Below are 23,208 nucleotides of genomic sequence, written 5' to 3' on the forward strand. Positions count from 1 at the left end.
CCCTTTCTCTCTCTCTCTGTCTCTCTCCCTCCCCCTCCCTCTCTCTCCCTCCCCCCCTCTCTCTCTCCCTCCCCCCTCTCTCTCTCCCTCCCCCCCTCTCTCTCTCTCCCTCTCTCCCTCCCTCTCTCCCTCTCTCTCCCTCCCCCCTCTCTCTCTCCCTCCCTCTCCCTCTCTCCATCTCTCTCTCTCTCCCCCCCCTCCCCCCCAGTAAAGCTCTAAAAAGATAACCATGGCTCGTGACTCTCCTCCAGCACTCTCCTCCACCGGCCACCACGGGCGGTGGCCAGCCACGAGTGCCATTTAACCAACAGTACCACCCTGCAAGCACAGTCTGTCTGGGGTGGGAAAAAACCTGCAGTTTCCAAAAGTGTTTTCTCATCTTGGGATCTGACTCTGAGAAAGAATGATGTTTAAAAGAGTCCACAAAGAAAAACAGTTGATAGTTGACTAAGAGAAAACAGTGAAGCCAGCAAAGGGAAAGCTTCATTCAGTCTTGGCTGCCAGGACATGCCATCTGTTTGCACAGCTTCACCGGAGCTCTGGAGTGACATGTGAGCAGCGGACCCTCAGGAGACACGGCTCTCTCTTAATGTTGTTTGTTTGTTTGTTTGTTTGTTTCCTTTTTTGGGGTTTTTCTAAACAGGTTTTCTCTTTGTAGCCCTGGATGTCCTAGAACTTGCTTTGCAGACCAGAATGGCCTCAAACTCACAGAAATCCACCTGTTTCTGCCTCCCAAGTGCTGGGATTAAAGCCTGGGCCACCACTGCCTGGCTCAGTTATTTTCTTAACATTTGTTTTATTTGTGTTTGCACATGGGAAAAGTTCAGAGAACAACTTTTTGGAAGTCGTCCTTCAAGGTCGTCCATGACTTTCTGGGCTTCGTGATAAACTGTTTCAAAAATACAACCAAGGGGCTAGAGACGTGGCTCCAAAGTTAAGAGCTTTGGCTACTCTGGTAAAAGTTCAGTTCCCCAGCACACGGTTCCCAGAACTCCAATTCCAGAGGATCCAGCGCCCTCTTCTGGCTTCTTTCGGCATTATATGCATACGGTGCACCTACAAACATTCAGGCAAAACACTCAATACACATAAAATAAATACAAATAAACAAATTTTTAAAGCCTAATTTAAAAACTAAAATTGAAATTAGAAACTGGTTGGTAGGAACGTAAGACAGAGCCCCACCCTCCAACCCAAAGGGTGCAACGGCTCCTCTGACCGCTAGGTGGCAATCTCAAGGCTCTCCCCAAAGCGCCCGGGGGAGACGCATGCACACTGCCCCTCGGCTTCGCCGTTGGAGCTACGCCTGCGCAGGTGGCGGTGCACGCGCCGTTTGCCCGTGCGCATTGCGCTCGGGTCCGCGCCCCGGCGTGCACGCCCCGCGCCTGGCCGTCCCGTTATCCCCGGGTCTCCGCGAGCAGCCGTGCTGACCCTGCGGTCCGACATGTCCCAGCTGCCCGCAGTCAGCAGCGCCCCGCCGACGGGCGCGGCGAGCGGCGACCGCGGGCTCCCGCAGGCCGAGGTAGGCGGCGGGCGGCGTGCGCTCCCGGGCCCGGCGCGACCCGAGGAGATCCGGGGAGGCCCGATGGCCGCGGCCCGGGAAGGCCCCGCAGCCCCGGGGGCGGCGGCCAGGGGAGGCCGGGTGGCTGCAGCCCGAGAAGGCCGGGTGGCGGAGGCCCGGGGAGGCCCCGCGGCGGCGGCCCGTGGTGGCGCGGCGGCCCGCGAAGGCCCGCTGGCGGCGGCGTCCAGGGAAGCCCGGATGGCGGAGGTGGCCCGGCTGCTGGGCGAGCCGCTGGAGGAGGAGGCGCCCGAGGGCAGGCCCCGGTCCAGGGCGGGCGGCCTGGCGGCGATGCCCTACCTGCGCCTCCGCCACCCGCTCAGCGTCTTGGGCATCAATTACCAGCAGTTCCTGCGCCACTACCTGGAGAACTATCCGATCGCCCCGGGCAGGATCCAGGAGCTGGAGGAGCGCCGGAGGCGCTTCGTGGAGGCCTGCAGAGCCAGGGAGGCCGCCTTCGACATCGAGTACCTGCGCAACCCTCAGAGGGTGGATTTTGACATTTTAACGTTTACCATAGCCCTGACTGCGTCGGAAGTGATCAATCCTCTCATAGAAGAACTGGGCTGCGATAAGTTCATCCACCGGGAGTAAGGAGTCAGGCGAGGGTGGACACGGCACCAAGACCTCGGCAGCCAAGTCAAACCCCATCCTGCAACTTGGTTTTCGAAAGTCAAAAGATCTTGAGAATAAGGCAGTGCATCGTTGGAAGAGGAAAAACGTCAGAAAATTGGGAGGGGGGAAATGTCCAAAACATCGTTAGGCTCCTGTAACGTTTCTTGAATTTATGATTGATTGGGATTTCTTGTGTCCACGTGGCTTCGTTAATGCGCAAAGGATGGTTTTGTAAAATTTTGAGACTTAAAATTGCCAGTAGTAGAGCCCACGATGAAGAAGGATCAGCGTGGAGAGTTAAAACTGGTTTTAGGACGAAGTTTGTGTCAAGCACTTGACTTTTGCAGAAAATGCCTTCTCTTCATGTCAGAGTCAACGAGAGTGTAGCGTGTAAGACTGACTGTGTTTCTGAGACGTTGAGAATGGCAAGCAACATGAATATTGTATATAGTATGTGATAAATGGTGTTTCCAAACATACCAAAATCTGCGATTTTGTTTTCCATATTCCAAAGGTTTTTCATTCTTGTCTCTCTTTTTTAGTAAGTCATCTATTCATAAACCCCGAGAACATGAAGGACTGACCTCTCTGTTCTTCTCTACTTGTCCCTGTACCTGGCACAGCCTCTAAAGTCAGTCTCCTTCCTAATTTCATTACGTATACACTTTATTTATCTATTTATTTATTTATTTTATTTCTTCACAAAGTGGACATACTTTGGTTTACATATTGGGATTTTATTTATAAGAAAATATCTTGAACCTTCCCGACCAGTATCTTTATTCCTTAGAGCTATACTTTTTGCATTCTGTGGTTATGCTGTTAATGAACCAGAAATATTCTGATGGACGGTTGGGCTGTCCCATCGCTTTCTCCCGGCAGTATAAAATCCTCCTCTAGGAGATTGTCTCCTGTGCATATCTCCAGCTGTGCTTTGCTTCTGAACACATTCTTCATGTTTACCATCTCAAGTTGGAATGCATCTTACACTTGATGGTGTTATATACCACTTTTTTTTTCAAGTTTCCATAAAATTGATGATGCATCTGATTAGCTCCTTAGGCTTTTTGTCCTTGGTAGTATCTGTAGTCTGATTTCTAGAAGTGACATTCCTGGGCCAAAAGTTTGCCTTGGTAACTTTACAGATATGGCTGATTGGCCTCTTTACACTCCCACCAGTGACTGGTAAATGGGTATTTTCCGATTTCGTAGCCAATATGCTCAACCGGCAGATGTATAGTGCTTACCAGCCTGGTGGTAGAAAAAAGGTGTATCAGTTTTAAGGTTTTTTTTTTTTTTTGGTTTTTCGAGACAGGGTTTCTCTGCGTAGCTTTGCGCCTTTCCTGGAGCTCATTTGGTAGCCCAGTTTGGCCTCGAACTCACAGAGATCCGCCTGGCTCTGCCTCCCGAGTGCTGGGATTAAAGGCGTGAGCCACCACCGCCCAGCTTAAGGTTTTTAATATAAGTAATCTTTTCATTTAAGAATGAAAAGGGACTTGAAAATTTTTCAGTAATAGCACACTTGCCTAGACTAGCCTAGTGAGAGCACACTAGCCCCAATGAAGGGTTGTGGGTGTGGCTCAGTGGTAGGGCACCTCCCTAGACTCCTCCATGAGAGACTGGGGTGTGGCTCAGTGGTAGAGCCTCTGCCTAGAATCCCCCAGTGAGGGGCTGGGGTGTGGCTCAGTGGTAGAGCCCCTGCCTAGAATCCCCCAGTGAGGGGCTGGGGTGTGGCTCAGTGGTAGAGCACCTGCCTAGAATCCCCCAGTGAGGGGCTGGGGTGTGGCTCAGTGGTAGAGTCCCTGCCTAGAATCCCCCAGTGAGGGGCTGGGGTTGTGGTTCAATGGTAGAGCCCCTGCCTAGAATCCCCCAGTGAGGGGCTGGGGTGTGGCTCAGTGGTAGAGCCCCTGCCTAGAATCCCCCAGTGAGGGGCTGAGGTGTGGCTCAGTGGTAGAGCAACTACCTGGCACACATAAGTAAGTCTCTGGGTCTGGTCCCTAGCACCACAAAAATCTAACCTATTTTCCTCTCTCATGACCGTCTACATTCTCTTTTGTTTTTGTTTTGTTGTTTTTCGAGACAGGGTTTCTCTGTGTAGCACTAACTCTCCTAGTACTCACTGTAGCCCGGCTGGCCTCGAACTCTGAGATCTGCCTGCCTCTGCCTCATGAGTACTGGGATTAAAGGTGTGCACCACCACCACCACCACCACCACCACCACCACCACCACCACCACCCCGCTGACTGTCCACTTTCTATACCCATTTCTCCCCTCAATAACTTCTTGAATGACTGTAGCTGCTGACTACGTATTACTGGCATTAGGTATGACAGTTTCTGATAATTACAAATACATCTTTCCAATTATTTGGCTTGCTTTACTGAAAGATTTTATTTTTATCCTTGGTGTGGGTTTAGGGAATCAAACTCAGGTCACCAAGCTTGTGTGGTACCCACAGGGTCAACACACCTGCCTGGATTGTTTATCCTGTTTCCCCTAAATTGTGCAAGATTTTGAATCCCAGAGTTTCCTTGGTGCATGGGAGAGATTTCATTTTTTTTTTTTATCTTGGACGATTTGGGATTTATTCAGAGGAGTAATAGTGGGAGGTAAGGACCCACTTTTCACATAGCAAACGAGCATTTCTAGGGAGCTCTACATTTTCTGATGCCGAACCCACTCCTGCTTTCTCATAGAGTTTCTGATTATTTTTGCACATGTTTACTTTGAGGAGGGGCATTGAACAGGGTTTCTCTGGCTGTCCTGGAATTCGCTCTGTAGCCCAGGCTGGCCTCGAATTCAGAGATCCTCCTGCCTCTGCTCCCAAGTGCTGAGATTAAAGGTGTGCACATCACATCCAGCATTATTACTATTATACATTACTATTATTACTACTGTATTACTATTACATATTACTATTATTTCAAATATATTAGTATCATATTACATATAACCCAGGGATAATTGCTATCTTTAAGATGCTGAGTCTTTTACTTTAAAATTTTTATTTATCTTTAATATGTTTTGAGCTGTTGCCTGCATTTATGTGGGTGCACCGTGTGTGTGCAGTGCCTCAGAAGGCCAGAAGAGGACACTGGATTCTTTGGAAGTAGAATTATAGAGGGTTATCAGCCAAACCCGGGTCCTCTGCAAGAGCAGCCAGTGCTCTCAACCTCTGAGCCATCTCTCCAGCCACTGAATCTTTCTTTTGAGATGTGTTTTGTCATGTTTGGTTTAAGACAGTCTCACTTTTAACTCATGCTGGCCTGAAATGTAAAGACTTACGTGTCTAAGTCTTCCAAATGCTGGGGTTACAAGTATGAACAACCTCACCTGGTAAGGTAGGAACTCTTGTAGCCAGATGGTGGTGGCACAGTCCTTTAATCCCAGCAGAGGCAGGTGGATCTCTGACCTGGTCTAGAGTGAGTTCAGGACAGCCAGGGCTACACAGTAAAATCTTGTCTAAAAAAAAAAAAAAAACATAAATAAATAAAAAGATACTGAACTCTTCCTATTCAAATAAGCTGTTTTCACACTTTCTCTTGTCTTTTTTCTTTTCTGTTTTTGTTTTGTTTTGTTTTGGTTTGGTTTGGTTTTTCGAGACAGGGTTTCTCTGCGTAGCTTTGCGCCTTTCCTGGAGCTCACTTGGTAGCCCAGGCTGGCCTTGAACTCACAGAGATCTGCCTGGCTCTGCCTCCCAGTGCTGGGATTAAAGGCGTGTCTTTTTTCTTTTTAATTTCTTTTTTGATTTTTTGAGACAGTGTAGCCCCTGGCTGTCCCTGAACTCAGTAAGTAGACCAGGCTGGCCTCCAACTCAGAGATTCTACCTCTGCCTCTGGAGTGCCGGGATTAAAGGTGTGTGCTACCACACCCAGCTGTTTTCATAGTTTTTAAAGACTTCCTAAACCAAGTGGTGGTGGCTCATACCCCTAATCCCAGAACCTGGGAGGGTGAGTCAGAAGGATCACAAGAGGTTTGAAGGCAGCTTAGGCTGAATATCCTGGCTCAAAAAAATTAGGGCTGGGAGTCAGTCAGCACAGCCTGTAAGATGCTTGTTTCGTGAGAACGATGACCCAGGTTTGTCCCCAACACCCACATGAGGTGACGCCTGCTTGTAGTCCCAGCACTGGTGATGGAGAGAGGGTCCCTGAGGTTTGCTGATGAGCCTGCAGCCCTGGGTCCCAGTGAGAGGCTGTCTCAGAAAACAAGGTGGAATTCTGTCACAAAGAACAGTGGAGGTTGACGTCTCGCCTCCACGTGCACGCAGCACCTGTGCACGCGGTGAGCACAAGGACACACACACATTTTTACAAACTTCTCTGTACCTGAAGTTGAGCATAAATGATTATTTGGATAGCACTAACATTGTTAAATGAATTTACCTAAAATTAGTCTTTCACGGGTCTAGACATTTATTCTTAGCTATTTTATCTTTTGTCTGCATGTATGTCTGTATACTTGAATCCCTGGTGCTCAAGGAGGCCAGAAGAGGACATCCAGTCCCCTGGAGCTGGAGTTACAGATGGCTGTGAGCCAAGGTGGGTACTGGGAATCGAACCTGGGTCCTATGGAAGAGCAGCCAATGCTCTTAACCACTGAGGTTATTCCTATTAAGTATTCTGAAAGCCTCTGTAGCTCTTGAAAATGATTATTTCTGCTATTTCTCAGATAGCCTGTCAATGTACTCAATTATGTTACTGTGTGTACTTGTTCAAATGATTCTCTATGGTTTTGAGTGTATGTGTCTCGGTGTGTGGTGTACACGCACATGTCCAGTGCACACATGCAGAGGCCAGAGCAGGATGTCAGGTGTCCTCTGTCACTTGCCCTGAGACAGTCTCACTGAACCTGGAGCTAGGCCGGTGGCTTCCTCCCCTCTCTACCTCCCACAGTGGTAAGGTTATAGACACGTGGCATGCTCGGCTTTTTACATGGCTGCCCTCACGGTTGCACAGTGTGATGGCCCATCTTGATTGTCAACTTGACTTCCCTGGAGAGGGGCCTCAGGGAGGAATTACCTCTAGCATACTGGCCTATCGGTAAGTCTGTGAGTCATTTTCTTCACTGCTAATTGATGTAGCAAGACCCAGCCCACCGTGAGCACTGTCATCTCTAGGAAAAGTAGCTGAACAAGCCAGAAGACAAAGGCAGTGAGCAGCACTCCATGGCCTCTGCCTCCAGAGTCCTGCCTTGAGTTCCTGCCCTGACTCCCCTCAGTGATGGACTGTGACCTCAGAGTTATAAACTGAAATAAACCCTTTCTTCCCAAGTTTGTTTTGGTCAGTGTTTTATCACATCAACTAAAACACAGTAAGTGCTCTCACCCCTCAGCCGTGTCTCTGGCCCTCTGACATCCCTTTATTGGCTCCTTGGCCACTGCATTCTGTATAATGTGGGTGAACATGATTTGTGAAAACTCTTTCCATAGCCATCTATTCATTCTCCCCCTCCTCATGTGTGTGTGTGTGTGTGTGTGTGTGTGTGTGTGTGTGTGTGTGTGTGTGTAAGAATGGATGTTGGGCCAGGTGGCGGTGGTGGTGGTGGTGGTGGTGGTGGTGGTGGTGGTGGTGGTGGTGGTGGTGACAACACACCTTTAATCCCAGCACTCGGGAGGCAGAGACAGGCGAATCTCTGTGATTTAGAGGCCAGCCTGGTCTACAGAGTGAGTTCCAGGACAGGCTCCAAAGCTACACAGAGAAACCCTGTCTCGAAAAACCAAAAAAGAAAAGAAAAGAAAAGAAGGAAAGAAAGGAAAGAAAGAAAGAAAGAAAGAAAGAAAGAAAGAAAGAAAGAAAGAAAGAAAGAAAGAAAGAAAGAAAGAAAGAAAGAAAGAAAGAAAGAAAGAAAGAAAGAAAGAAAGAGTGGATGTTGGAGGGAGTTGGAGAGATGGCTCAATGATTAAGAGCATTTGTTACTCTTGCAGAGGACACAGGTTTCATTCCTAGCACCTACGTGGCAGCCCACAATGACAAATGTCAGTAACTCCAGTTTCAGGGGATCTGACATCCTATTCTGTCCTGCACAGGCATCAGGCACACATGTAGTGCACATACATGCATGCAGGCAAAACACTCACACACACAACCCTAAAAAGGCAAGATGGCTGTCGGGGCTGGAGAGATGAGGTGGCCCAGCTGGAAGGAGCACTTGCTGCTCAGTCATGACCAGAAGAGCTGGGTCCCAGCACCCGTGTGGTTCAGCTCATGACCAGCTCCAAGGGATCCAGTCCTCTGGCCTCCGGGTCACATTCTCACGTACATACACATTCACCCAGAAACACAGAAGCACACACATCTAAATGAAAGATAACATTCGTTTTTTAAAAGAAAGGTGGTTGGACTTTGTCAAGAGCCTCTTCTTCAGGCTGAACTTAGCACACACCTGTAATTCCAACACGGGAGACAGAGGCAGGAAGATGCTAAATTGGAGGCCAACTTGTGCTATGTAGCAAGACCCTGTCACAAAACCCAGAATCTGCCGGGTGTTGGTGGCGCACGCCTTTATTCCCAGCATTCAGGAGGCAGAGGCAGGCAGATCTCTGTGAGTTCATGAGTTCGAGGCCAGCCTGGTCTACAAAGGGAGTACCAGGACAGTGAGGAATACACAGAGAAACCCTGTCTCAGAACAAAAGCAAAGCAGATCCACCATGATGAATTGTGAAATCATGTCAAGAAGTAATACTGCATGAGCTTTGTATTTTTCAAATTTACTAACAAGCTGTGTGTGTGTGTGTGTGTGTGTGTGTGAGAGAGAGAGAGAGAGAGAGAGAGAGAGAGAGAGAGAGAGAGAGAGAGAGAGAGAGAGAGACAGGGTCTCACTGTGTAGCCATGGCTGTCCTGGAACTCAGAGTTCCTCCTGCCTCAGCCTCTTGAGTGCTGACTGAATCCAGAGCATCACCACCGAGCTATGCTTCCAGTGTGTGTGCACACGCCACAGGATGCAGAGGTCAGAGGACAGCTTGCAGGAGTTGATTTTCCTTCCGCCATGTGGGTCCCAGGGTCATAACTCAAGACATCATCGCCTTTACCTACTGAGGCATCTCCTGGCCCCCGACCCTACTTTTATTTGAGACAGCGTCTTACTAAGTTGCCCAGACTAGCCTTGTACTCAACTTGGTAGCCCAAGCCGGCTTTGAACTTTGTCTTCCTGCCCCGGCACAGAAATGGCTACAGTTACAAGCTTGAGCTACAGTGTTGAGAGGTTGGTGGCCAGTGGACTCTGGATTCATCAAAGGCACAAGAAGGCAGGTACCTCACTGATTAATGACCACGGTACGGCTGCACTGCAGACATAAACTGGGCCACTCGAAGGTGATGGCGTGCAAACGGCTCTCACACACTTCAGACAGGTTTTCACACAGCTGGGGCTGGCCTAGAACTGGCCATGTAGCCAAGGATGGCTTTGCTCTCAACTTCCTGCCTCCACCTCCCAAATCCAGGGACTGCAGGTCTGCTCCACCCGAGACAGCTCTCTTGTGTGTCTGTTAGATGACTGATTGGCAGTTGCAACCAAGGGACAGCTCCAAGACAACAGTGTATTTCACTCAGGTAACTGAAGTGCCGCTGAATGGGAGCGGAAAATAAAGGCTTTCCTGAGAAAATATGCCAGCAAGATGGACCCAGGGTAGAGGTGCTTGCTACCAAACCTGACAACCTGAGTGCAATTCCACACGGTCGGACGGAACTGACTCCTGAAAGTCGTATTCTGATCTCCATGTACATGCCATGGCTTGCACATGTGTGCACACACAAAATTAAAACCAATGTGGTGCAGGCCAGAGAAATGGCAGTCGGTAAAGAACTTACCAAGCAACACTAGCAACCTGAGTTCAATACCCGGAACCCACATGAGGATGGAAAGTTGACCTTGACCTCCCCAGACATCCAGTTCCATCTTACACATATGAATAAAACAGGCTGTAGGAAGAGCACTATTGCTTGCAGAGGATCCAGGTTCAATTCCCAGCATCTGTGTGGTGAGTCCTAACTACCTTGTAACTCCAGTTCCAGGGGATCAGATGCCCTCTTCTGACCTCCGCGGAACCTAGGCAAACATATGGTGTGCATATACAGATATGTGACAAAATACTCATACACATCTTTTAAAAATGAGAAATTGGCCAGGCGTGGTGGCGCACACCTTTAATTCTAGCTCTCTGGAGACAGAAGCAGGCAGATCTCTGAGCATGTATATGAGTCCCAGGCCAGCCAAGGCTACATAGTGAGACACTGTCTCAAACAAAACAATAAAATAATAATAATAGTAATAATAATAATAAGTATGTGACGGAACCCCTTAGTTCAGAGCTGGAGGCGGCCACGGTGGTAATGGCACACGGCACCGCTAGAGGGCAATAGACGTCCGCGCACGGTGCTTGCGCACGCACTCCGTTTTCCAGCGCGCCGAGGCCCGCGCATGCGCACAGCTTCCCTGCCGATGGAGCCGGTGCCCAGCGCTCCTAAGCTCAGCGCTCTCTGGTGACCTAAGGGACTCAACAGTCGGCGATGTCCGAGCTGCCGGGAGAGAGCAGGGTCCCCAACCTGAGCCCCATGAATGGCATCGGCGACGTCCTGCAGGGGGGAGTGGGCGGAGGCAGTTGGATCCCCGAGGCCCAGGAAGGCCCGCTGGCCGGAGCCGCCCGGCCCGTGGTGCGAGCCCCGGGCCCGTTCCCCAGGCGACTCCCGGGCATGGCGGGCCTGATGGCCATGCCGCACGTCCACCCGCCGCTCCGCCTTCTAGAGCTGCACGAGCAGCGGATGTTCCAACACTACCTGCACACCAACCCCCTGATCCCCACCAGGCTGCTCCGCGACATCGAGGAGCGCCGCCGGCTGTTCGTGGAGGGCTGCAAGGCCAGGGAGGCGGCCTTCGACGCCAACCCCCCGCAGATGGACTCGGACGCCCGCGCCTTCACGCTGGCGCTCACCGCCTCCGACGCCAGCGGCCCCACCGCCGACTGAGTGGTGGCCGCCGCCAGTAACCCCAGCCCTCAGGAGGGAGGAGGCTGGAGGATCGGAATTCAAGGTCATCCTCGGCTATGTAGCGAGTTGGAGGCCAGCCAGGGCAACAAGAGACTCTGTCTTTAAAAAATAAAAATAAAGATTGGTGGCCAGGAAGTCAGGTGACTCTTAGGATCAAAGGCAAAGGCAGAAGTCTGGGCAGATGTCATGAGGTGGGAAATCCAAGCAGAGTACAGCCATGGGCAGGGTGGAATGAAGCAGGACCAGAATGAGGTCGACACTCAGGCTTGAAGCTGGCTGGCAAAGAGGACCCTTCTGATCTTTTTTCCCTCCCGGCATTTGTGGAAATTCAAGGTTGCTTCACCACTGTAAAGGACGATGGTTTTGCAAAGATGAAGTCTGAGAATTACCAATGGGGAAAAAATAGAAATCGACCGAGATACAGGGAGAAACCGGGGAGACTGGTCCTTAGATACAGTTGGTCCTGGGTTTTCCTGGCGTCAGAAGGCTGTTGAGACAACTTGGACATTTCAGAACTGAGGGGCTATCTCATTGTCAGCTGAGAAGCTCAATGTGCCGTTAATTCTTGTGTTGGATGTTCTGTAGACAAGCTGTAAATATTCAGATAGGGAAAATATGTATGTGTTTGTGAGATGAGTATTTCCCAAGACCATGTGTAATTGTATCCATATCGTAATAGATTTAATATTTAAATGATAGGTGAGGTGTACAGTCACAAGACTCAAAAGCAGCAAAAGATGCTATGGGAAGTTAAACTTTTCTCTTTGCCAAACTGAAAACTGTCTGAGCAAGCTTCCATAGCGATTTGGGTTGGGGTGGGGAGGCTGATTGTTTTCTGTAGGGTTTTCAAAACCGGTTTTTTGTTTGTTTGTTTTTGTTTTGTTTTGTTTTTAAAGCTGAGGATCGAACCCAGGGCCTTGCGCTTGCTAGGTAAGCGCTCTACCACTGAGCTAAATCCCCAACCTCAAAACCGTTTTCTAATGCCTATGAGTCGAGCCCAGTCTAGTTCTCCCCCAATCCTGGGTGCTAACAATGGAACCCAGAGCCTTACACATGCTACCCCTGCTCTACAGCGACGTTCCCAGTCCTTTTGAATCAAGATAGGGCTGGCGACGTGGCTCAGTGGTTAGAGGTGTTTGCTGCTGAGCCTTATTACTGAATTTGATCCCGGGACCCGCGTGGTGGAAGGAGAACCCACTCCTGTTTCTTCTGACTACCATTCATGTGCACACACATGCAATGTTAAAAAAAAATCTTGATAGTAGGTACCTGTATCAACATCTTGGGTTTTTATATTTTCAATAATATTGGAAGTAATTCTCTATTTTTTTTTTATGACTACTATTTAAGGCTGTACCAACATGTGTAATGAACTAGTTGTCTTCTGGACATCTGAATTGTTTGAAAATGGTTTTTTTCCTTTTTGCTGTTTTCAAGATGTGTGAGAGAGCCTGCATGAGTACCTGTGTACTGTGTGGGTGCAAGAGACTGAGGGGCCCCAAAGAAGGCGTGGGGTCCCCAGAACTAGACATACAGGCAACTGGGAGCCCCCATGCATGTGGGTGCTGGGAACTCAACCCACTCCACAGAGTCATCTCTCCAGTCTCTATTTTTTGTTTGTTGGAAACAGGGTCTCTCTATGTAGTTCTGGCTGGCCTAGAACTTCTGTGTGGTAAAGCAGGTTGGCCTTGAACTCACAAAAATCCTCCTGCCTCTGCCTCATGCCTAGCTTTTGTGTGTGTATGGTTTTTGTTTTTGTTTTTGTGGGTTTTTTTTTTTTTTTTTTTTTTTTTTTTGAGAAGGGGTTTCACAGAACTGAGGCCGCTGATCATGAACTCCTGATCCATCTCCCAGGTTCTGGGACTAAGGGTGTATGTCACTGTGCCTAGCGGCTTTTTGCTTTTTGTTTGTTTGGTTGCTTGGTTTGGTTTTTTGAGACAGGGTTTCTCTGTGTAGTTTTGGTGCCTGTCCTGGATCTCGCTCCGTAGCCCAGGCTGGTCTCAAACTCACAGAGATCCGCCTGGCTCTGCCACCCGAGTGCTGGGATTAAATGCGAGTGCCACCGCCGCCCGGCATGCGTTGTTTCTGTAATGTTCTGTGCATGTGTGTGCTTGCTCCTTTCATAGAGAAAACTTCTGAATGAATGGAAGTAGTTAAAGGGCAAAAGCGGTGGTGTTTTCATAGGTGTTCCCGGCCCTCTCTGTGTACTTCCATCCGCCCAGGAACTCTTCCTCTGTACCCAGCCCAGTCCTTCAGACTCGGCGTTAGGAAAAACTAACATCGAAAATGCACTTGGCCCTGCCACTCAATGTTTGCATCTCTCCCCTAACTGCAGGTGGGGGAGGGCTGTTTTCCATGCGGGAGGGCCATTTGGTTTCATTTTTCGATGACCCACCGGTCCATAGCCTTTATTCACCAAATCTACGTAAAAGTCACCAAAGAGTTAGTCCTAGATGGGTGTGATGGCTTGGGAGGTTGAGATGCGAAGGTCCAGCTGTGGTGGCACACACATTCAGGACACAGCGGCAAGCAGATCCCTGTGAGTTCCAGGACAGCCAGGGCTACATAGTGAGATCCTCAAACAATAAAAAGGTCTAAGCTGAGGCCAGCCTGGGCAATTTGTCTGGCAAGATTGCTCAGTGGGTAAAGAGCTTGCCAGGAAGCCTGGTGATGCCTGGAACCATATGAAGTTGAAAGGACAGACCCCTCCAAAGGTGTCCTCTGACCTACACATGGGCCATTCCCACACAAATCTTTACAAGTTACCCCTTTCAGCACAAGATGGATGCTTTCTTGGTGTCAGCTGCATTGATACTTCTGCCCGGCAGCCAAGTGTTTATGGCTGCACATGCTCAACCTTTCTTCCTTTATCGTTTCCAGACTGACCCATGATCACCTTGCCATATGTGGCAAGTATAGCTGTCACCTGTAATCCCGGTACTCGAGGCTGGGACAGGATAGCTGAGTTTACCCTGGCACCACACTGTGAGATTGTCAAACACAAGCCAAACACACACCACTCGGAACGATGAACGCAGACTGGCGCAGGTCTGCGTCTCTCTCCTATCACCTGGGACGTCTCTGGCTCTCGGAGTAGCCTTCCCCTGTCTCTTCCTTTTCTCTTCGGTTTCCAAGACAGGGCCTCTCTGTGTAACAGCCCTGGCTGTCCTGGAGCTCACTCTGTAGCCCAGGCTGGCCTGGAACTCACAGAGATCCGCCTGGCTCTGCCTCCCGAGTGCTGGGATTAAAGGCGTGCGCCACCACCACCCGGCCCACTTCAACGCTTAACTATGCAATGGAAAGTTTTCCAAATGTGTCTTAAATTAGGCTGTTGGAAATGAAGCCATGACAAAAGTAACCAACTGGCTTTGCCAGTATGAGGAGTCAAGGCTGGACCACCAGGAACAACTGGTCTAGCATTATACACCAAGGATACTGCAGATTAGTCAGATTCCCATCACTGTCATGAAATACTTAAGACAATCAGCTCACAAGAGGGAAAGGTTAATTCTGGCTCACAGTTCCAAAGGCCTCAGTCCATAGCATGGCCCTTTGCCTTGACCCTGTGGTGACATGGTGCATCGTGGCTCACCTCGTGGTGAGAGAGGAAAGGTCTGGGGTCCTGATCCCCCCACTATCCCCTTCTGGAACACCCATCCAATGACCTAACTTCCACCCACTAGGCCTCATCTCCCAATGTCTCCACCACCTCCCCAAAGCAGCCCAGCCTGGGGACCAAGCCGTTAGCATGTGAGTCTTTAAGGATAGAGTGATGCCCTTCCCCCTCCTTCCTCCCACACTCGGTTGTGGACCAGATGCTGAGAGCACGTAGCGGGTGGCTGCCGCAGACCTCAGGTGTGAGCGTGGTGACAGCGGACACTGTCAGAGGCCACACAGGGAAACAGGTTACACTTTCTTTACTTTCCCCAACCCCACGGAGCCCCAGCCTCCATCAGAAAAGGGCCTGGTTTGGCAGTATTTCAGCTCTTCTCTTCATTCTGCTGAGGTTCCTGAGGCAGGGAGAGAAACAAAACATTAACAGTTCCCCATGCGGATATTAGTGATTCTGTAGAGCTTAGTGTTCTAAGGCAGTCCGTGTGTGTGTGTGTGTGTGTGTGTGTGTGTGTGTGTGTGTGTGTACGTACATATTCCATACATAGCATATATATGTATATAGTCAAGGATGAACTCAAGTCCCTGAACCTCCTGCCTCCACCTCCCAAGCACTGGAATCACAAGCGTGCACTACCAGTGTGCTATATCCTAAGCCCTTTTGTGGTTGGCGTGTGTGGTACATATGTAGTTGTATGGATGGATGCATGTGTTGTGTACCTGTGCATATACATGTGGAGACCAGAGGCAAATGTCAAATATCTTTTATCTCGCTCCACCTTATTTTTGTTTAGATTTACTTCTTTTTGTTTTATACATATGAGTGTTTGCTGGCACGTGTGTCTGTGTACCCTGTGCATGTCAGGTCCCCTAGAACTGGAGTTACAGATGTTGTGAGCCGTCATGTGGGGAACAAACTGGATCCTTTGCAAGACAACACAGTGCTCTTAGCCCCTGAGCCATCTCCCAGCCCCACCTCTTACTTTTGACACAGGATCCCAAGCTCATGATTTCAGCTTGAATGGCTGGGGAGTGAGATCCTGGGATCCACAATGTCTCTGCCCCAAAGACTGGCGCTACAGAAACACGTGGCCATGGCCAGCTTGATACCTGGGGGCTGGGGAGCTGAACTCAGACCCCTTGCTTTCCCAGGCAGTGAGTGCTCTTACTCACTAAGCCAGCTCCTTAGTCCTCCCCCTTTATGGTTTCTTGAGAAATGCTCTATGGAACTCTTGGAGCCCATGTTGGCCTCAAACTCCTAGTGACCCTCCTTCTGCCTCAGTTTACCCACTGCTGGGATTACAAACTTGAGCCACCATGCCCAGCTGTAAAAAAAAAAAAAAACTTGAGACCCTTGACTGGATATTAGATGGTAGAAAGTGCTGTAGAATGTTGTTTTAACTGGGCAAAGATGTGTTACATTTGTTTATGCTGCAGAATATTATTACTTTAACTGTGTGAAGGTGTGTTACTTCTGTGCTTTGTTTATTTGTAGTATGTGTTTAACTATGTAGAGATGTTGCATTTGTTTCACCTTGCCTGCCTAAGGCACCTGATTGGTCTAACAAAAAGCTGAACAGCCAATAGCCAGGCAGAGAAAGGATGGGCAGGGCTGGGGGGCAGAAAGAACAAATAGGCTCAGGAGAGGAACAAGAGAAGGAAGAGGAAAGAACGAGAGAGACCCCCAGGGCCAGAGGCCCGGCAGCTGCCAGCCAGCAGACACCAGAAGCAGTGGAAGGAAGATATACAGAAGTAAGAAAGGGAATAACCCCGAGGCAAAAGACAGATCAAGAAAAACTTAATTTAAGTTAAAAGAGCTAGCCAGAAAGGAGCCTAAGTGAGGCCGAGCATTCAAAACTAATAATAAGTCTCTTTGTCATGATTTGGGAGCCAGTTGGTGGCCCAAAAGAAGAAGCCTGGTACAATGAAGACATTCAATCTCTTTTCAGGTGTCATAATGGCCTCATATTCCCTTTTTTTTTTTTTTTTTTTTTTGGTTTTTCGAGACAGGGTTTCTCTGTGTAGCTTTGCGCCTTTCCTGGAACTCGCTTTGGAGACCAGGCTGGCCTCGAACTCACAGAGATCCGCCTGCCTCTGCCTCCCGAGTGCTGGGATTAAAGGCATGCGCCACCACCGCCCGCTCATATTCCCATTTTTAAAACTTGTCTTTTAGAGCCAGGTGGCAGCCCACACCTGTAATCCCAGCACGTAGGAGGCTAGAGCAAGATAATCCTGAGTTTTAGGCCAACCTGAAGTACTTATTAGCTCCCAGAGTTTAGAGACAAAAACTTTGAATATCAGGCTCAGAAGTAGAGTGCTTTCTTAGGATGCACCAGAGAAGCACCTGCCTGGAATCCCCCAGTGAGGGGCTGGGGTGTGGCTCAGTGGTAGAGCCCCTGCCTAGAATCCCCCAGTGAGGGGCTGGGGGTGTGGCTCAGTGGTAGAGCCCCTGCCTGGAATCCCCCAGTGAGGGGCTGGGGTGTGGCTCAGTGGTAGAGCCCCTGCCTAGAATCCCCTAGTGAGGGGCTGGGGGTGTGGCTCAGTGGTAGAGCCCCTGCCTAGAATCCCCTAGTGAGGGGCTGGGGGTGTGGCTCAGTGGCAGAGCAACTGCTTATGAAGCCAAATTCCTGGAGTCCATCCCTTGCAAATCCAAGAAGAAAAGCCAAGCATAAAGGGTATGTAAATTATTGCAGACATCTTTTAATATCTTAGAATAATGCTACTAATAGAATTAGAAGCTCTGGATTGATTTTGTGCTCTGTATCTACAATTCAACACAGATTAACCTAGCCCTAACCCAATACTCTAGCCCCAGGCTGCTGTTGAGCAGTTGACATGTGGCTGGGTAACTAAAAACTGGATTTCTAATGCTTTAACTTTGGTTACATCTTGTTGTTTGAGACAGGGCCTCTCTGTCTGTGCAGTCCACAGCGGCCTCAATCCTCCTGCCTCAGCCTCCTGAGTGCTGTGGCTATCACACCCATCATGAATTTTAAAAGCGAGTGCACCGCTCTACAACCAGAAGATAAGACAACATCTTATGCTCTTCTGATAACCACAGGGCCCTAGTGACAGCCCTGTCTTACCCATCACTCTGGGAGTCCTCTCCTGGAACTATCTCAATGATCCCATTGACAAGCCAGGCTTAGTGTTGCTGACCTGTCATCCAAACTAATGGAAACCCAAGGTTAGCCTGGGTCATTTTAGGAGGAACCTATCTCAAAATAAGAAAGGAAGAAAGGCTATGGCCGCAGCTCCGTGGCGCAGTCCTCACCTCACAGGGGTGAGGCCCAGGTCTGACCTCAGCACTGCAGGGAGACTGCAGGGATGAGGCCGGTGTGTGTGTGTGTGTGTGTGTGTGTGTGTGCTTCAGATGGCAGAATGCTTGCCTAGCACGCACAGACTCTGACTTCACTCCCCAACCTAATAAACTGGGAATGGTGGGCACACCTGTAATCCCCAGCAACCGGGAGGTGGAGGCATGTGAATCAGTAGCTTCATAACATTTGAGGCCATCCTGAGCTAGGTGATACCCTGTCTCAAAATAAAAAAAAAAAAGTATGTGTGAAGAGTTGAAGGGCCGGAAGGGGGAGCTCAGACCTGTAACCCCAACACTTAAGAGGCTGAGGCAGAGGATGGCTGGGGGTTCGAAGGCAGCCTGAACTACACGATGGCTTCTGGGCCAGCCTGGGCTATACAGTAAGACTGTCTCAAAAAGGGAGTGGGGGGGGGGGCAATAATGCTCAGTGAGAAAGGTGCTTGTTGCCAAGTCTGGTGACCTGAGTTCAATCCCCAGAAGCCACACTGTGGATGAAGAGAACTGACTCCCACATACATGCCTTGACATTCATGTGCACTGTGCCCCCCAATGTAAAATGAAAATGAAAGCTGTGATTTGCCGTGGTTTAAGGCTGAGGGTCGGCTGAGCGGGTGAAGGCTGCCCCGCCCCGCCCCGCCCCGCCCCCGCCGCCATCACGGCCGCCCTCACTTACGTTCACACCGGCTCCTGGCCTTGCTTGTGCTCCTCTCCTCACTCATCTCCAGATCCGCTACTGCTGCTACCTTTTCTTGGTCTCCTCATCGATAACACCCATAAGTTTCTTCAGACTGGACTCATCCACAAACCCATCACCTTTCTAGGTACGGAGAAGAAAGAGTACAGACATGATTCCAACCTCCCGGTACCCCGGCCCTTCCCTCTCATCCTGTTCAGCCCTCTTGCCCAGAATCACCTTCTTGGAATGAACCAGCTTCCCGTTCACAAACACTTCAAACTCTCCTGATGCCTGGGAAGCCTTTTCCTCCTCCTGGCAAGGCAATGGTGTGGTGGAGGAGGCTGAGAGCACTCCTCCAAACCCTCAGGGGTCTGGGAACCCTGACCACGCTTCCCCAGGGTACCAGCACACTTACAAACTCCAGAAGGTTTGGAAATTGATGCTCCAGGGTCTTTCTCAGAAGGATGTACTGAGAGGGAAGAGATGGAGTCATGGGGTCACAGGAGAGGAAACAGGGACCCCCTTCCAGTCTTCACATCATAGGCTCCCTTATATTCTGAAGAAGAAACGACTCACCCGAAGGCCATAGCTTCAGAGGCCACTGGAAGCAGAGGGAAGGAGGGGGAGGTGGAGAGAGATAAGAGAGACATCACAGAGGCAGTGAGCCTGAGTCAGACGCCATCCCTGTCCTGCTTGGAGAACCCCTCACCCATGGTACCACCTCAGGGGAAAAAACCACCATCCTCCTCACGGTCCCTGAGTGGCTACAAAACTGTCCCCATCCTTCATCCCTTATCCCCACCTCGTCCAGCCACAGAACCCTTCTCATTGGTCTCCCAGTGGCACACACGCTAAGGCGGGCAGTTCCTCAGGCCTTTGTACTAGTAGGAAGCTGAGAATGCTCTTCCCCAGGATGTGGATGGCTCCCCTCCCTTCCTTCAGGTCACTTTCTCACTGAGGCCTTCTTGACCCTCCCGGTGGAAACCATGACCCTCCCAGGCGCCTCCCTGTGCATCCTAGCGGTGGCTTATTGCCTGCCCTCCACACTAGCATGTCAGAGTCACGAGGGCAGGGGTCTCCGTCCTCCTCACTGCTCTGTGCCTGGTGTCACCTGATGAGGTTTTGTTTGTTTGTTTTTTTTAAATAGCTGTTGAGTCAGGTGTGGTAGTGCATACTTTAATCCGAGCACTTGGGAGGCGGAGGTGGAAGGATCTCTGGATTCAAAGCCAGCCTGGGCTACATAGAAACCTTGTCTGAGAAGAGGAGGTGGAGGAAGGAGAAAGAAGAAATGGGAAGAGAAGGGAGAGAGCAGGAGGGAGCTACGCTTGGAAAGAGGAGAAAGAGACACCATGGGGTGGGAAGAGTGGCCTGGGATAGCCAGAGAAGGAAGAGGCAGCCTGAGACATGGACACAGAGTCCTCCAGAGCAGGCATGGGGAAGACAGCCCTGCCCCGGTCCTGTTCAGCCCAGTTCCAGGTCACTGCTTAAGCCAGAGGCAGTACCTGAGAGCTGCATCCAGCCCCCAGCTGTTTCCCAGCTGCCCCACTATTGCCTGGCCAGCTCAGCAGACCATCTCCAGCACCAGTGGACCAGTCAAGACCCTGGAGTGGAGCGCAGGGAGGAAGGGGAGTGGATTCCCAGTCCTAGGAATCAACAGATGAATCGTATGAATGAGAATGAATGGATGGATCAATGAATGAAAATGGATGGATGAATGGATCAATGAGAATGCGGTTTAGAGCCAGCAATCATGCAAATGTTGAACGAATGAAGGGGATGAATGAAGCTCACCGCTACTACCAATCATAGGAATGAATGAATGAACGAGTAAGCGTAAATGCATGCATGAAGTCGAGAGGCAGGACTCATGCAGATCAATGAATTATTCTGACTGCCAGGTGGGAAATGTCCATCAATGAAGAGAGTGAACGCAGCTCAGAGTCACTCATACAAATGTTTGAAGGAATAGGAGTGAATGGATGAAGCACAAAGCCAGTAAACATGCAAAAGAGAGTGAATGAATGAGTGAGTTAAGATCAAAGTCAGAAATCACGGGAGTTATGTGGGAGTGATTGGAAGAAGCTGAGAGCCAGGGTGGGGAACTCAACAAAGCTTTCTAACCTCAAAGGGACAGACAAATGGATCTGCCTCCCTGCCCAGGGCGCACCTGGGCCTGCTGACACATGCCCGGAGCCCCAGCACCTGCCAGGTTCAGCTTTCACGGGTAGGGGGAGCCCCTCACCAGTATATCACACGAATCAAAGTTCTGTTGGCCGGTGGGACGTTCTCGCTGGTCGAGGCGACCTCCTTGGTGCAGACGAAGCTGGGTGATGGGGAAAGTGGGGGGAGCCGACCCAGAGCAGGGGCCTCCCTTAGCTGGGTGGCGAAGAACTCCAGTACAGGGATGGCGTCCGGAGGGGGGCGCAGTGTACTGGAGGCCACGGCATTGGAGGCCAAGGAGTCTAACTGAGTGGTGGAGTCCCGGACGGAGGCCAGTGTCTTTGAGGCCGCGGCAGTGAGCACCGGAAGGGGACCCTGGATGGCCTCCGCTAGTCTGTGGGTCGAAGGGTCCTGCTTTTGAGCGAGCATGGGATCCTTTGAGACAGAGCTAGCACGCCTGGAAGAAGAGGGCTGAGCCCCGGGTAAGGCCGAGCTCGGCAAGGACTCCGCCGGAGGGATCGCGGGCAAGACTCGGGCTAGTTTCGGGGGCCGGACTGGTGCTGGGGCCCGGACTGGTGCTGGGGTCCGCACTGGTGCTGGGGCCCGGACTGGTGCTGGGGTCCGCACTGGTGCTGGGGCCCGGACAGGTGCTGGAGTCCGCACCGGTGCTGGAGTCCGCACCGGTGCTGGGGTTGGGGTTGGGGGTGGGGCTGGGGCTGGGGCTGGGGCTGGGGTTGGGGACCGGACTGGAGGAGAGGTCGGGACCTGGGCAGGAGCCCGGACCGGGGTGGAGGTTTGGGCCGGAGTCTGGTTGTGGGCCGGGGTCGAGACCGGGCCCCGGGTGGAAGTTCGGACCGGAGTCGGGTTGTGAGCCGGGACTGTTCTGACGGGGGTCGTGGTTCGGATGGGAGCTGGTGTCGGGGATGGAGTGTTTGGCTGGGCCGGGGAGGGAGCGGGGGTCCGCGCCTGGTTACTCATGGTGACCAAGTGAGACCCGGGTACCCCAGACTGAGCGTCCTGTCTTGCCCTGCTCCTTGGGCAGGGATAGAATTCGCTCCCCAGGGTTCTAAAACGGAAGCAACCACAAACAGGCACTGTTACACACGGGGTTCCACTCAGATTACACCGCGGCTCCAGGCCTAGGAGGCGGTGCTGCCCCAGATCTGTCCGATAGACCCCGGCCCTGCCCCCTCCCCATCCCCAACACAGGAAGCAGACCCTGCTGGGAGCTTCCCACCTCACCGCTGACACCCCCGCGCTTAGCGGGCTGCGATAATGTAGTGTTCCCTTTGCGCTGGGGATTCCCGGCACGCAGCATCTCTGCCTGCCCTGCTTCCTGCCATTGGGAGGAGGCCACACCCGGGATCAGAGAGTGACAGCCTAAAGCCGCCAGAGCAGGCAAGAACACCAGGACCCTTATGATCCCAGAGAGAAGGCACGGGTCTGCAGGATAAGAGAGGACCTCTGAGAATAAGGTACAGCTACCAGATCCGGAGAAAAATAGCGATAACCCACACAAACAGTGTAATTTACACAGAACCCGGAGCTGCCACGGTTCTCACACCAGACCAAACCGTGGGTGCCCGGGTCCTGTGGTTTCACCACTCTGAAAAGGGCCCCTGAAAGCTGTCTCATGCTGTATCCCCAGCTCCTAGAACAAGACCTGGATCAATAAATGCTTGTGGAACCTGAGTTGGTGAGATAAAAAGGGAAAGCTTTTTGTACTCTTTGGGGGCCTGCCCCGAGCTCCCAGATAAATACACAGAGACTTATTCTTACCTATGAAGGCCCAGCCTTAGCTTGGCTTGTTTCTAGCCAGCTTTTCTAACTTAAATTATTCCGTTTCTCTTTAACTACATTTTGCCTCTGGGCCTTTTACCTGTTTATGTATCTTTTTTTCCTTCTTACTCCTTGGCCGGCTGTGTGACTGGGTGGCTGGCCCCTGGTGTCCTCCTCGCCCCTTTTCGCACTCTCCATCTAGAGTTTTCCTCCTATTTATTCTCTGTGCCTGGAAGCCCTGTCTATCCCGCTCCTGCTATGGGCCGTTCACCTCTTTATTAGACGAATCAGGTGTTTTAGACAGACATAGTAACACGGTTTCCAGAGTTAAACAAATGCAACATAAAAGAATGCAACACTGCCAGGCCGTGGTGGCCCACGCCTTTAATCCCAGCACTGGGGAAGCACAGGCAGGCGGATCTCTGTGAGTTCGAGGCCAGCCTGAGCTACAGAGCGAGATCCAGGACAGGCACCAAAACTGCACAGAGAAACCCTGTCTTGGGGGAA

At 50.9% G+C, this 23,208-nt stretch overlaps 3 protein-coding genes across 6 annotated transcripts; 2 read left to right on the top strand and 1 right to left on the bottom strand.

The window, feature by feature from the left end:
* Positions 1 to 1,283: 1,283 nt before the first annotated feature.
* Positions 1,284 to 2,658, top strand: Eid2 (EP300 interacting inhibitor of differentiation 2). The gene has a single exon (XM_076574985.1). The coding sequence runs from the start codon at positions 1,445 to 1,447 to the stop codon at positions 2,150 to 2,152; it is 708 nt and encodes a 235-aa protein (XP_076431100.1). The 5' UTR covers positions 1,284 to 1,444; the 3' UTR covers positions 2,153 to 2,658.
* A 7,921-nt stretch (positions 2,659 to 10,579) lies between these two features.
* Eid2b (EP300 interacting inhibitor of differentiation 2B) lies at positions 10,580 to 12,544 on the top strand. Its single transcript, XM_042273445.1, has one exon. It carries the CDS (start codon positions 10,679 to 10,681, stop codon positions 11,132 to 11,134), a length of 456 nt encoding a protein of 151 aa, XP_042129379.1. The 5' UTR covers positions 10,580 to 10,678; the 3' UTR covers positions 11,135 to 12,544.
* A 2,511-nt stretch (positions 12,545 to 15,055) lies between these two features.
* Positions 15,056 to 22,025, bottom strand: Selenov (selenoprotein V). 4 transcript variants are annotated; one of them, XM_076574998.1, is made up of 6 exons: positions 21,005 to 22,021; positions 19,339 to 19,363; positions 19,178 to 19,231; positions 19,000 to 19,103; positions 18,760 to 18,903; positions 15,056 to 15,165 (listed from the first exon to the last, which is right to left on the bottom strand). In XM_076574998.1, the coding sequence occupies exons 1-4, from the start codon at positions 21,898 to 21,900 to the stop codon at positions 19,026 to 19,028; spliced, it is 1,053 nt and encodes a 350-aa protein (XP_076431113.1). In that variant the 5' UTR covers positions 21,901 to 22,021; the 3' UTR covers positions 15,056 to 15,165; positions 18,760 to 18,903; positions 19,000 to 19,025. The 4 variants fall into 4 exon arrangements, with proteins under 4 accessions (XP_076431113.1, XP_042129382.1, XP_076431115.1 ...); XM_042273448.2 differs by having other exon boundaries at positions 19,000 to 19,074; positions 21,005 to 22,006; XM_076575000.1 differs by lacking the exon at positions 19,339 to 19,363 and having other exon boundaries at positions 19,000 to 19,074; positions 21,005 to 22,024.
* Positions 22,026 to 23,208: the final 1,183 nt, after the last annotated feature.

This window comes from Peromyscus maniculatus, chromosome 1 (assembly GCF_049852395.1).
Source record: "Peromyscus maniculatus bairdii isolate BWxNUB_F1_BW_parent chromosome 1, HU_Pman_BW_mat_3.1, whole genome shotgun sequence".
Taxonomy (NCBI): Eukaryota; Metazoa; Chordata; class Mammalia; order Rodentia; family Cricetidae; genus Peromyscus; species Peromyscus maniculatus.